The sequence below is a fragment of the Aulostomus chinensis genome, chromosome 23 (genome assembly GCF_037954235.1).
Source record: "Aulostomus chinensis isolate RoL2024-O1b breed Wild chromosome 23, RoL_Achi_v1.0, whole genome shotgun sequence".
NCBI classification, from domain to species: domain Eukaryota; kingdom Metazoa; phylum Chordata; class Actinopteri; order Syngnathiformes; family Aulostomidae; genus Aulostomus; species Aulostomus chinensis.
This window is the reverse complement of record NC_141342.1, coordinates 3,975,578-3,990,613: the sequence shown is the minus strand read 5'-3', so window position 1 is coordinate 3,990,613 and position 15,036 is coordinate 3,975,578. Positions and strand designations below refer to the sequence as shown.

Sequence of the window (15,036 nt, the reverse complement as noted above, 5' to 3'; positions counted from 1 at the left end):
TGCAGAGACTTGATGCCTCAGACTCGCGATCCTGACACTCATCCTCAGCGCGTCACACTCATCTGCAATCCGATCCAGTGAGCCGGTCCTAGGTTTCATTGTTCAGCTTTGGGTAATTAGCAATCTCTTTTCGTGCAGTCATAGGGAGCAGAACAACAACAACGAAGTCAAGATGTTCCCTCACCCACAATATATTATGTCACTATATAATTATATTATGGACCCCCACAAAGCCAACTGTCTGTCTTCTCTCCCTCTGTCACTCAGTCTTTTTTCCTCCTGTGATAAAGCACAGAAGGAAGTACTTTGAGCAGATAGTACTTCTGCTGATGTTCTGTATCATAGTAACCAAACGCAGGCATGAAAAAACAAGTACATTAAAAAAAAAACGCTTTGTTGGAAACAGACATTTATGTTTCCGCTCCTTTTCTCAGCTTGGTTAAACGGTACAAGAATGCCAGTTGTTCACTGTCATTGTTCCTTCCACATTCATTATCAGGACTCTGTTTGCCAGTACTGTACGTTCCGTGTAAGGCACAAGTTGCTCTCTCTTGAGCTGTATCATGAAGTGTTGTCATCTTCCTGTAAGTGACCAGGTGTCAAGAAGCTAATTGGTTGGGCAGAGCGTGTGGCGCTGCAGCTTTTACACAAGCAGCCTGAGATAGTAGGGGGAGGTTAAACCTGTTGACCTTTCAACTCATTAGGAATATCCAGCTGAATGTGGGGAATGTGGCCAAACTGCGCAGGTTGTGTGCACACCTGCTAACAATGCATTGCAGATGATTTCCAGATGTGATCTGGCTCATCTCATGTGTTTACATCATCCCATTGTCCTCATCCAGACATCTTGATACCGATCGGGATATTATCAGGTGAAAATCAGGGTAGAAGAAAAGATGTCAGATAATGTTGTCTCCGTTAAACAGTCTCTCTCTCTCTCTCTTTGTATCATAACTCTTCCATGCTCACTCTTTCCTTCCGTTTTCTCTGCCTCACATAGCTGCAATTACACTCATGTAAACAAACCAGACCAGAGAGAGACATCAGGAATTCTAGTTGGGCCTGTGGGAGCAGCAGAGCTCACACAATCCCACTGAATGACACACACATGTGAACAGCATCTATAACTTGTACCTCCCACAATGAGCCATCACAACTCTGGCTTCCCATTGTGAACTTTGCAGAAGCGATCGCTGACGCACACTCACCTGCTCGTGGTGCTCGATCCCCATGCTCAGCGTATTGATCAGGATGGCGATCATAATCCCCCGTCCAAAGTACTTGCTGTCCACAATCTTCCTAAATGTGTCGCATACCAGCCTCCAGAAGTGAACGACCTTTGCAGCAGTTTTACCCAGCCCGCGGTTCTTCTTCCTGGGCTGCCGACTATCTCGCCTGTCCCTATGGTGGTGGTCCTGGCTGAACTCGTACACTTCACTGTCAGAGTCTCCGGGTGTCTCGTTGCCCTCTGTGCCACCTTCTGATTCGTTGGCCAGGGCCTTGGCGCAGTAAGGACAACTCTCAGGGTCCAAGGTCAACGCGGCTGTGTCCATGGCACTGCTTGTGGTACTGAGGTCACGAACAGACAGCTGGCAGGAGAGTTGGGCTGCAGCTGAGCGAGAAAGGTCAGATGTGAGACAAAAGAAAGCGAGCGTGACAGTGAGAAATTACATCAATGAGGTGGTTTGTCAAATCTAATAAAATAAATCTGAGGTTATGAACAACATTTCTGGATGCTTCAGAGCATGTCAGAGGTACTGCGTTTGGCGGTGATAGGTAGTGCGCGATGTATGAGTAATGCCTCTTCTCTACAGATTGAGCTGTGGCCTGGCTGGATGGCAGCCAGCGGCTCCACCGTCTGTACAACCTGAGTGGACCTGGCCTTACTTTTGCTGAGTACACCGCCTTTTAGAACTTGGCCAGAACCAGGAGGAGTTGGTTGCCAGCGACGACATGAAGCATCAACACTGCAATCAGAATGTGTTCTGTCTCTCAAAGGACAGTGATACTGGATTCCACCAAACAGCTGATTGCATGAAAAGCAACACTTTTAGAGTTGAAGTTGAAGCAAATCAACTGACACGAGAGACAAACGCAGCCTGAATAAGATACTCTGTTCCACTTTTTTACTTGAGCAGAACGCCCAGCAAAGCAAACTCTACCCACCACAGTAACTCGGAGGAATGGAGCGACTCAAAAATTTTCCAAGGTTAAAAACAGACATACGCTAGCCTACCTGTGGGGGTGGGGGTGTCCACCATGCTCTGCCGCCTTCTCCCCCCAGGCATGGGTGGTATGTTGAGGTTAAGGCTGACATTTGTCGCAGCACTCCCTCGTCTAGACTCCGCTAGTGCTCTGGCCTGCAGTGTGGGATAGTTCTTAGGTCCAGGAGCAGCAAAGGGCACAGAGTTTCTCTTCATTCCCCTGGATATGGGAGCTGGAGCAAGGGAGAAGATGCTTGGGGTCAGCCCCAGATTTGTAGGGGAGGGGGTACAGCGGAGAGTTTCTGAGTGGAATACGTTGACAGAAGAATCAGCAGCAGGATTGTACAGAGTAGCCAGATTAGAATCAGAGGTCGCTGCTGTCACTGAAGACGGTGGGGGCACTACAGCGAGTTGCCCGCTGCAGGGGGTTGCTACAAGAGCCCCTCCATTGTTGTTATGAGAAGCAGCCTCCACATCTCCACCATCTAGACTCCTGATGTTCCCTCTAATGCTGCCATTCCCCAGATGGTATTGGTGGTGGTGGTGGTGGTGGTGGTGGTGGTGATGATGGTGTGCCATATGATGAACTGACATCGACCCCTGCCTAGAGGACTTCCTCCTTCTCCTCTGACTCTGGTTGCGTTGATGTTCTGTTGCTGGAGGTGAAGCGGCGATGTTGAGCCCTGCACGGCGAGCTAAGAGCCTGCAGATGTGGGCCACCTGTTTAGCCCCCTTGCGGACGATGTGGGCCAGGTACTTGAGCAGCTCGTCATAGCAGGAGCCTGGTTCAGACAGGGAGGCCAGGGTGCTGGCATTGGACATGAAGCGTACCCGCTGTTCCTTCATCAGCTGGCTCTCCCTCTGCTTGGTCTCTGAGAACTGAGTGGCGATGACCACCAGGCACAGGTTGATCATGAAAAACGAGCCGATCTAAGGACGGGGGGGTCTCATTGTTATTTCACAATACAAACTGTGCCACACACGATTGACAAGATTCACAAGCTGTCGGCACTTACAATAATGAGAAGAATGAAGTAGATGAAGTTGTAGAAGGAGTGAGCATCCATCACAAAATACATGATGTCCACCCAGCCCTCCAGAGTGATCACCTGAAAAGGAAGAGACGGGGAAGTAAAAAGAATTAAAAACAGATTAAAATGGATCATATTTAACAGTCCAGTGCTACAAATACCAAAACTCAACCAATGACAACCCTCCAACTTTCCTCCTGTGTGTTTACCCCATACAGGCAAGCTGCAGCAACAGCCAGACTCATGGGACAACTAATCCCCGATCTGGCTTTCGTCCTCCAAAATCCCCCCCTCAGCTAGAGACATTGAATGAACGCTCCAACAAAGGCTTTTCAGATGATGTGGAGATAGCAAACAAATGGTGTGGAAAAATGAAGTCGCAGTCTGCCTGCGTACGTGGTGACCTGTTAATTTAAAAATGTCTCTGATACTCCAGCTGCTGCTTCAATTAGCCCCCCCCCACACCTCCTCCTCTTCTTTGTCTCCATCTTGTATTACAGCCTTGCTTCAGTCAAACCGCAGCATACTTTTTAATCCAGTTAGTTATCCGTCACTTAACATCTGGTCTTACCTGAAAGATGGCGATCCAGGCGTAGCAGATGTTGTCAAAGTTGATGGCCCCCTTGAAGGGGTTGACAGGACCAGTGGAGCAGTTGGTGTAATACTGGTTCCAGTTGACACAAGTGGTGTTATCAGTGCTGTTGTAAGAGTGTATGTCCAGGGCGCACTGTAGGCCTTTGTCATTATACAGCTTGGGCACTGAGTCGCATGCCCTCATGCCAGTCTCTTTGGGCTGAGAGCAGATGAAGGGGTTCTCGTCGTCGTTTTCAGTCTGGTAGTATTCTTTCAGCTCCACAGAGTCAGGGCTTCAGGGTGGAGGATAAAGAGGAGATCACCGATAGGGTTACAGGCTTATATGGATCCCAATTTGTTCAAATCAAAGAATACCATACAGGAAAGTGCATCATACATTCATTCCTCAGTTCGTGCAGATGGATCCTATTTCCCCCTTCTAAAAGTTAATGGCTTTTAGTAAAATGAAAATGAAACAACGGTTGTGGATAAGATGTTTGGGAGCATAAAAAAATTCCCCACAAACCTAATAAGTCACTGAATTTAAAATCTTTTTACATGTCTTAACTGCAGTTGCTGACAAGTGGCTAAGGGAGAATAGCTGTTGTTGTAGATAGCAAACTTCAGCACAAAGCTAAGTGTGGTCAAATTTAAAGCCATGCCTCAGTGGTCTGGTTCTTTGTAGCATAATATTAGCTTTGTACCTGTGGTGAGTGCACTTCCACCTCAAAACACATCAAAATGATGTTCATTCGTGAAGATGATCGTTCCAAACAAAAAATATAAGTCTGGTAAACCTTAGTTCATCACAGTTTATTCCCACCAATAATCCATAATCCCCAAAAATCTCATAGGCTTTTGGTCGAGGGAACCCATGGCAACGCTAACTTCTGGGTTGGCCTGCAAAAGCAAGATACCCTTGCAGCAGTCTGCGTTCCATCATGCATTGCTCCCGCTAACAGAAAAAAACTAAGAGCAGAATGAGCTGCAGGAGACTCAGGTAATCTCAGAAATGATCATTTTCATTTTGCAGATGAGCTCGAGGTAGAATTCCCTGGATAGTGAGTAGGGGGAAGTGAATTAAGGAGTGATTTCAGACGCAGCTTGTAACTTTGGCCGAGCAGCTGCTAAGTCACAGGACAATGTGACACAGGAAATGTTTCCTCACTTCCCCCTTGAATTATTTGCTATTAAAGCACCATGCTCCCATCCTCAGGCAGCTTGACTGAAAGTGATCAGGGTGGGGCTGCAAGCAGGAAAACAGGACGTTATATTGCTTTGGCCCCCCCCCCCCCCCATTCGCCAGGTTTGAAGCAGTAGTAAACGTGCTATCACTCGCTCCCTCTGAGTTTTAGTGAACGCAGTGTAGAGTTTTTTAAGCTGATCAACTTTGAAGCCAAATATGTCTGCAGGTTGTAATTTCATGCAATAACGCAGCAGCTGATTTCACTGATTAACGCTCCCTCAAACAGATTGGAGGGACCAATCAGTGCAGCAAGCTGCCTTAAACCGTGGGAAGATGTGTGTGTGTGTGTGTGTGAGTGTGTTTTGATAGGTGAGAGAATCCTTGAGTGTGCATCACCACTAAGTCAAAGAAATTGTATTTATATGTACAAAATCATTATTTAATACTTGAGTAATATTTCAATTGTCAACACATCAATTTTCTGTCTGGAAGTCCTCATGTGGGAGTGTCCCATGAGTGTACTGGCAGGAGGGAATTGACCTCAAACACTTTGTGCGGCCACATCAGCCTTTTTACACTTCTGTGCCTCTTCATGCACGCTTCAAGAGTACTCATGGTTTGTTGTGCTAAGCGTGTTTCATATTGGGTCATGCCTGAACATGATGGATGGATGTACTTCCTCCCGGGTGCTCTAACATACTCTTATTTGTGTAATAAAGAGCCACTGATAATCCAGTTATAGCAGTTAACAGCTGCTTATTTGCAAAAGCAGTGAAAATATGTGTCAGCTATATGAATATGCTTATAGCTTTAAAAAAAAAAGCCATCATCTAATGCAGAGATGATCTTCCAGACACCAGAAAAATCTAAAAATTGATGACAAAAAATATGCCAGGAATAAATATGCCAGAAATTAAAGCTGCGATAAGTCATAAATCCCATAGAGTAATGAAGCCAGGATGACACCAAGAACATGAATAAGTCATTGGTACCCGTGGTCCGCCCACGGACCGCAGCGTGGGGTCTCTCTCATTATACGGTCGTCCATCTCCCTCCCATTCATCTCTGTGACTCTACCACCTCATCGACCCTGGTTCATGACCCGATTTTGCATGCAGGGTCAGGGTTCACTCTGCAGATCCACCTTGACCTTTTTCCAATTACTCAGTGTTGTTTACTTCAGCTCAGAAAACATGTACAAAGTCACTTTTTTGTAACTTTTTCTAATACTATCAGCCTCTGTTTTTGAATTGGAAAAACATGGAGATGCTCTGTAGCGGTTTGGGTGTTAACCGTGCTTTGAATACAAAAAGAGGGCACACGTCTTCAAAATGGCCACAGTCTAGCTTTTTGTTTCCGGGGTTGTGTTAAAGTGATACTTCACCCAATGAGTGTAATTTTCCTGTCAAGTACTCACACATGCATGTGTGTGTCTTGAGCTCACAAAGATGTTTTTTCTTTCCCTCCTGAATTTGTAGTTTGTGACTCCAGAATGCAGTCCAAGCTTAAACTAACAAACGATGACCCTCCTGGAGTGTTTAGAACATGTGGAGAACAAGCAGTTTCTACATGGATGAACAAAGGTCACATCCAGGTTTTGCGTATTTTCACAGTGTCAAAACTTAATACGCGATGAGAAGCCTGATTTCTGACATTTATTCCAGCTGCCTTTAATTCAAACAGTGCTTGTTGTACGCCAGGTCACGTAGTTTCCTCTACTAATGCAAGCTGCACAGTGGGGACAGTGATGTCAGTGTATAACCTCCATCCTGTAGATAGAGCAAACATGGAACTCACAAAGAGAAGTTGTTTTCCACAAAGCAGCGGTTTCGGAGCAGGCCGGACCACAGCTGAACCCCAACGATGCCAAAAATGAAGAAGACAAAGAAGCAGAGCAGCAGCACGTTACCCAGCATGGGCAGGGTGTCCAGCAGCAGGGTGACCAGGATCCGCATACCTGAGAGGAGACAGAGGCAGCAGGTCAGACGTGTCCGGGTGGAACAGTGTTACTGCGAAGATCACAACAGGTTTGTGAGCTGATCGTGGATGAGCAGGGCTGTTTAAAATTCAATAGACTCGTTGATAAGAGCACCAGTGTAAAGGGCCTCTCCATTTCCACAATGGAAATTAACACACTTACGGGGACAAGTGCATAATTCCATTTTTATTCACTTCATCACATTATACACTTCTCAGTAGATGATACAGCTCTTTTCACCATTTAATGAAAACTAATGATGCTTAAAGGCCTACACACCAGAGTACAAACCACAGTATCCGTTGTTCAGAAGACGATGCCAGATGTTCACATTCGACACAGCTGCAGTTCTGAATGTGAGATAATCGCGCAGAAAAATGAGCAAAAAGGCCAGGCTTCAAATAGAGATGCATTTTCTTTTTTGTCGAGGTCAGCGAGGTCTTCACAACCCAATCTCTCAATACGTGTGAAGTGACCACCACCTCTGCGCTCCACGCATGCAAAATATACCCCAAAAAAATGCTTACATCTAGAAAAATATCATCAGGTCGGTTCATTTTTGTGAAATGTTAAAAAAGCAGGAGTTGAACATGCAAACCAATGCAAAGTCCAGTGCTGCTTGGTTCCTACCACCAACTGGACCAAAGCTTCAAGGCTGAACCAGCGGATTTGTTTGCCCACCATATGAGATGTACTCCTGCAATAGTGTGTCTGCAGAGACAGAGCAGCAGGTCTTCCTCTTCTGCAGCGCTGTGGTGACGGTCTGGTTACACTTGGTTAAGGACAGTGGGGGATCGTGGGTTGACTTAAACTGAAAATGATCAGCAATGGCTGCAAATGTACCATCTTTCAAAAAAAAAACAACCCCAAAACAAAACAACAACAACTGTTTTTTTGGCCAGAGAAGCTTGAAAATATTCCATAACATCTTGATAGAAGCATCTGATTTTAAGGCCAGAAAGATACCACTACTAAATATGGTACTGGCTTGGACTGGTAACAATATTCTGGTATTCTCTGGGGGTCCTGTACTTGTGGTCCTAAACCTGCGGGTGCCTGTTCCTGCTAGATCTATGGCTCCACACACACGCAACCCACCAATCAAGAACACAACTGTAAACTAACTATAGCGCTTGTGTCAGACGGACAGGCAGCATGCAGCAACAGTAATCTGTCCAAGGATAACAACACAGGGCTGGAGGTGAAAAGCAGCTAAACATGATCATACTGTACACATGTAAAAGGTGAAGAGCAGGTGCTGTTTGGGACTTGAGAGCCATGTATGGTCGCCCTACAAAAAGCGAGAGCCCTCCATCCTGTGGCTGGATGGTATGCCAATGGCTAGGATTTTGTGTAGCTGTGTAAATATCAAGGGAGGGAGTGTGTGGAGACATGCTTCCCTGGATGAATCAAGGTTCCAAACTATATTTATAGAGTTATGAGTGAAAAGGAAGTGCAGAGATTTGTTGCAGGCAGTTCACTAAATTAATGCTACAGTAAGAGGCTGCATCTCTTCCTCCTCTGGACAGTGTTCCCTCAAGTTTCTGACAAAACACACACACACACACACACATACACACACACACGTTCTTCCTACCACCCACACAGTCCCTGCTAAATCTGGCAGTCCCTTTGCTGTTGCAGCTCATATCTCCACACTGAGGCTCTCTATCGACTGTATCTGGACACCTTTCTCCTTCACTTCAGACCTCCTTCTTTTGCTTGTCACCGCCTTGTGATCTCTTTGTCTCCCTCCATCGCTCTCTGCTTCTACCTCTGTCTCTCCATTTCACACCGTCTGCCTGTTTCTATCTCTGTCCGTCCCTGCAGGATACCCTCCCCACAGTAATCTGCAGAGGCAGACATCAATAATGAGGATCATTTTCTGATCAGGGGGTTTCTGGGTAATTGGAGAGGCAGGGCATTGTCTGCTGGGCTGAGAGGGGAACAGAGGAGACAGAGGGGGATGTGGGGGGCTGGAGAGGAGGGCCAGAGCAAAAGAGGCATAGAGATGGTGAGCTAAACTAAAAAAAAAAAGGTTGTGATGAATATAATACAAAATATATCATCTTTAAATGCCAGCATTGATGGATGATTGGTGTGTTTTTCATGGAGGTTATTGTCTATTGACACAATCTGTGAGGAAAAAAAAGCTAATAAAAAGGAGATGCCCCGAGGAAAGAAAAATTCAAAACAGGATCTCTTCTTTGTGATTCCTATTCCTCTGAGACTCAACTGAACTCAATTTGACATTTGGCCATTTCTCATCCACACAAACAAATTGAGCGTCTTCTTGTCTCAGTCTGGTTTGAAAGTATATCTTTAGGGTGAGTTGAGAGAGGCGCATCTCTGATGAGACAAAAGAAAAGAAGACTGTTCTGAGTGGTAAGATGTTCCCGTGGACAGCACTACACTGGTCATGTCATCATTAAGAAAATATCAAAAAAATCAAGAATATATTTAGTGCTGGGCGATTGAATGACCCTGATAGAAACACTTAAATGTCCTGTACTGGGGTAGAGTTTAATGTCAAAGCACAACATGTTCAAGGGCGTAGCGCGAGTGCTTTATTTGGCGAAGCAAATTAAACTAAGTTACCAAAATGAGTCGAGAAGCCCAAGAAAAGCCAGAAAAACAGCAACTGCTGTCACAGTTATTGGGATAAAGCTGCATATTTAGAGTTTGGAGGCAGCTGGAGGAGGCCAAGGTGTCTCTGGGACTCACTGAGCTTGTTTACATGCACACCAATAAACCAATCATTATCTGATGAGTGGACATAGCGGATCATTCAAGTGGTCGTATGACAGGCGTATTGTGATGTGCTTTATTGGATAAAAGCCGATCCACTGAACTTTTTTGCCCAACAGTCTGTTTTATTGTGTGGATGTAAACTATAAACCTGGTTTCTTTTTGTTCTTTTACATCTGTGCATGTGTGAGGGGAGGAGCTACAACGAAGCAGGTGCAGTCAATGAGTCACAGCAGCAGAACTCAGTTTTGGTGGGAAGATAAAAACAAACTTGGGTGGGGTTTACATCCCAAGTGTGGAACAGACACCGCCGCAGCGCCCAAGATTAGCTTATTACAAAGCTAAACGCCACAAGAACAGCAGCGGGGCTGATCCAGAGACCCCCCCGCGTTTTGACGCCTGACGTGACGTGCTCTGACGCAGTGGAGGAGACGTGACGAGGCGACGCCTGGCCAAGGGAACGATGATGCAGCCTCATCCGTATCTGCCGATGATATGAATGAAGCTGCATCATTGCTTTGCCTCCGGTTGACTGAGACGATAAACTCGCACATTATATTATTTCAGTGTTATATAGTGGCCACAAGAGCAATCTGCAGCCAGCTAACTCAGAAACATGCGCTCTAACAGGAAGTTAGAGTTTTACATCATGAATTTGGAAATAGATCAAACTAACTGACTAAACCAGGTAACCAGGTTTTTCCGATTATCGCACTACTGAAGTGCATTAACATGTTAACACCTCAAATCAGACCGTTAGCATTACCTGATCATTGTGGTCACGTAAACATGCCCAGTGAGGAAAACTAGAGAGTACCTTTGTTTTCTAGTGGGATTATATTGGATTAATAGTCTGAACAGCTGCTTGCTGTGTGTGTGTGTGTGTGTGTGTGCGTGCGTGTGTGCGTGCGTGCGCGTGTGTGTGTGTGTGTGTGTGTGTGTGTGTGTGTGTGTGTGTGTTGGTATGTTACAAGCTAACACAGCTGTGCCTCATGTCTGTAAAGGAACTTCACATCAGATTGTAAATCAGGGTTTTGATGTCCTCTCTGCTTCAGCGTGCAGGGGTGTTTGACCTCTGGTTTCAGGTGTGTTTGGACCTGTACCTGCAACGGTGATGTCACACACTAGACAGGTCTGATTTATTGCACACATCTGATTTTTTTCGTATCATCCACATCATTACATTCATGCCTCCATGGCAGCAAAGGCCCGGGGCGCTATATGTTTTCGATTGTCTGTCCATTCTTCGGAACATCTTGAGGAAATTTCAGTAAATATGGCTCAAATATCCTCTGGGACTCAAGGATGAACTGACAAGTCATTGGTGGTCAACGTTCAAAGGTCACCGCCACCTCACATCACTATCTTCTGAAAAAATGCAGGGATGACCTGAGGTCAAAGGTCAAAAGTGAATTTGACTGTGATGGTCAGTATTTTGAGTTCTCAAAATGGCCTGTATCAGATTCCAGTGTGGACCAGTACCAGCCCTGAACTGGTTCCCTGATCTAACCTGGACTGATTCTAGAGAGTTTGCTTTCACTGACGCTGCTGCCACATGCTTCTGTTTGGCTTTTCTTCTTTTTTTAATACGCTCTGAAACACACACACCAGTGGCGTTATGACTTGGCGTTTTGGCTCTACTGAGCTGTCAACCACAATTCTTGATATCACCTTGCTGTCTCTTCACTGACCTTCAAACTGGGCACCTTTGGAGTGCAAATGTTCACGTAAAAGTCACATGAATTCAGCCAAACGTTGCCTTGTGCGCTGGATGAGCTGCACGGAGAACAAGAAAGTGTCGCTATCGCTGACAGTATTATCTGGGAAAGTTAGATTTGACATGACATGTTGAAAATGAATATGGATGTATACAAGACAGCAGCCTGATACCAGTAGCTTGCAGCCTATCTGTACAAGATGACATCATTCAAAACATGCAATGTCACTGACATCTGAAATACATTTCCATTCTTGTTTGTGTTTAAGAACATTCAGAACGGCCCCTAAAATATGTCTCACTTGAGTGTCTCCACAATGTGCGTCTTTGAACTCTGATTCTGTACAGACATTCTGCAACAGTAGAAAAACACTTTGTTGTTGTTGTGTTTCATGTGTTGCAGCCGGCATTCATTGAACTTCTTTCTGCTTTGTTGCTTTCAATAAAACATGTGCACAAACCAGGAAAAAAAAACACCTTTTATGGGATGAGCACAACAAACTGCATGAGGAACTTTTCATATCTCCAAATATACTCTGGATTTTTTGTTTGTATTTATTCATGTGGCAACACGCTGAGATAAAATCAACCGGCGCTGGCAGATGGGGAAGATGCGGGGAACAATTGCAGCAGGGAGAGATAAAAGGAGGAGAGCAAAGGTAGTAGTGAAGGACAGGATGAGGGGGGAGGAGCATCTGCTGGATTATATTTGTCTCTCACTGGCTTTCAAAAGTCAAATCTCAATATAAAACTCAAACTCTTCATCCAGAGCTCGAAAACACACTGTTTTCAAGTTGTGCGATAGCTGCCAGATCATGTGCTGTATGCAGTACTCGAATACCAGCACCAGCGTGTACACAGTCACAGCGACTTATAATGAGAATATCTGTGCGGAGCCATAATCACACTGTGAAAAAGTTATTAAATGCTGTGCTGTTTACACAGCGAACATCCTGTCACGAGTGTGTACAAACCAAAGTGTGAGTCATTGCCTGCAGCCAATTGTTCAGCTCACAAAGAGAGAGTGTGTGCTGCTCGACTCTGACACACACCTGTCCTGCTGCCTACAACAGCAACTTTATCCGTCTTTCTGGTTATTAATGAGCAGCTGAGGCGTGCAGACACACATGCGCGCGCACGCACACACACACACACACACATACACACACACCCGACCCAACAAACATGAACCGCAAACACGTTAAGCATCATCTCTGTCAAGTGATTGCCCTCACACCGGAACGTGCTGAGCTGTTTGGGAGCTGCTTAGCTGAGGTAGCGACAGCAGTCAGAATTAGAGATTTGAGGTGGACCGACTGATCTCCCACGCTGCTTTTCATGCTGCAGATGTATTAGTACAATAAGAGTTTAATGCAGAAAAATACTCTGGGCTGCTACGACCTCGCTGACACGTACAACCTAGGAAGAGCATTAACGAATTACACACGAGGAGTGTATTAGTCCTCAAATAAATGAGGTTGGAATGTGACAACAAAGGTCAAACGTAAAATGAAACTCATCGTTAGAGCAGAGTTTGTTCTATGACTGGGGTGCTCACACTTCTACCTTGAAGGGCCCAAAACATCAGCCTAATGGTGCGTGCCTGGCAGAACGCTGCGCTGTTAAAATGCCTTTTATCTACATCTCACCATCTACTCTCCACATGTGGAAAGAACCATTCGCCCCCCAAAAAATAGACAACAGAAACTTGCAGTATCATTAATTTTATATTATTTTTTGAACGCTTTCTCATGATTACGCCTGTATTTATTCGTTTAAATCTAGCAGGCCACATTTGACCTGTAGGCACCACATCAGGCAGTCCTGTTGTGATGGGATGAATGCAGGATGTGAGCAGGAAAAAACACTGTGAATATTGTAAAGTGCCAGATGTTTGTGATCTATGTCATGTTTGAAGCATGAATTGTAATAAATTATGTTTCCAAGTGTGAATGACAACCTAGTGATTGGCAGTGCAGTTGGTGATCCTGTGATCAATCAATCAATCTTTATTTATACAGCGCCCAATCACAACAAAAGCCATCTCAAGGCACTTCACTCAGGTCTAGAACCTTCCTCTTTATCTCAGATGAAAGAGACCCAACATTCCCACATGAGCACGCACTCGGCTACAGTGGTGAGAAAAAACTCCCTTGAAACAGGAAGAAACCTCAGGCGGAACCGGGCTCAGAGTGGGCGGCCATCTGCCTCGACCGGGGGGATCTGGTGTGTAGGGTTGGGTATCCTTTGGGTTTTACTGACTAACGTTAGCATCACTTAGCAAGCATTCAACAACTATAAACAGATATACACAGTTTTCAGAATAGGTCGTCTATCACTTAAGCAGGAATGAACACAGTCCACTCGCTAATCGTTACACCATGCAGGCCGAGGTGTTTCGTCATGTTTGTGGTGATCCTTCTTTGGCAGAAATTGTTTTTTCGCAGATGTTGCACTGTGCTACTCCGTCCTCTTTCAAATTAAAATGAAGCCAGACTTTCGAGCGTTTTTGTGGTCCATGTTCAGACGACTGATATTCTTGCTAGCGGACGCTCAGAGAACGCAGAGCGGAATGATACACGCCCCGAAAACAAACTAGTGCGGGAACCGAAAAAAAAGAATCAAAATTCAAAAAGCTGCTTCACGGTTCCGGAACCGGACGTCAGGAACGTTAGGTTACACATAGGAACCGGTTCTCGGTACCCAACCCTACTCAGAAGTCAACTGCTGAGTTACTTGTTTGAACACAGAACGAGCCAGCCATGTATATTTGGGTTCACGCTAGCGGGGGCTCAGACACCCACTACATCGAACAGCAAAACTTTTCGAATCGTCTGTTTTAGAGTCTCGACCACATCATCCCACTTAATTCATGTCCGCTCTATCCAGCTGTAAACTCAATAACCCACAACACGGCCTGCCGCCATTCACGGTAACACCAGACTGGGAGGGCTTGTGAGAACAAGAAAGGGAAACTCTAGATGGGGTGTTTTCTGTCTCTGGCCTCGGTGGAGGAGAAAGGATGCTCTGTTAATGAGCTCTCATACTCTTTAACCTTCTGTTAAAATGTTTAAAGACCACATCGAGTTCTCAGTGCAAACCCAATCTTCATAAAAACAATCTGAACGAATGAAGACAGCAAATATCTGTGGTGGGGTTTTTTCGACTCGTGCTTTTACAAGATTTGGGGAGACGTTCCGATGTTGGAATATTTTAGAGCATCCTACAATACAGCAGTATTCTTCACAGGCCAACACAGAGGAGAGATCCCATCCTCTGAACCTCTCCCAACCTGCAAACTGTGCTCATTCCAACTGATTGACATTTCATATTCAATAACAATCATCTCTTCCTCCGCCTGCGTGCCCTCTCCAACCTCGCTGTGGGCAGCCACTCCATCCTAACATGGCTGGCAGGCGGGTGGCTGTGTGTGATTGGGGAGCCATCTGTTAGCAGGCGTATTAGCTCTGCTTCCTCTGCCCTCCCGCGCCGGTCCGGCTTCGACCCAGCCAGCGTTGTAATCTTTGTACTGTGAACTAATGGGCTTTCTGAGTTGAGTCTGTGTACACCTGCGTCTCTTCTCATTTGCTTCGAGTGGA

The 15,036-nt window shown here is 45.5% G+C and overlaps 1 protein-coding gene across 13 annotated transcripts in view; it reads right to left on the bottom strand.

Moving 5' to 3' along the window:
• Positions 1-15,036, bottom strand: part of cacna1g (calcium channel, voltage-dependent, T type, alpha 1G subunit) — a 271,413-nt gene that overhangs the window by 108,054 nt on the left and 148,323 nt on the right. For all 13 annotated transcript variants that reach the window (XR_015111675.1, XM_086196398.1, XM_086196399.1 and 10 more), the window contains exons 6-10: positions 6,792-6,951; positions 3,807-4,101; positions 3,221-3,313; positions 2,237-3,134; positions 1,209-1,612 (exon numbers count right to left, since the gene is read on the bottom strand). Coding sequence is in view for 12 of the 13 variants with exons in the window: in XM_086196398.1 (XP_086052524.1) it covers positions 1,209-1,612; positions 2,237-3,134; positions 3,221-3,313; positions 3,807-4,101; positions 6,792-6,951 (1,850 nt within the window). In the remaining variant the exon portion in view is untranslated. The remainder of the gene's footprint in view (positions 1-1,208; positions 1,613-2,236; positions 3,135-3,220; positions 3,314-3,806; positions 4,102-6,791; positions 6,952-15,036) is intronic.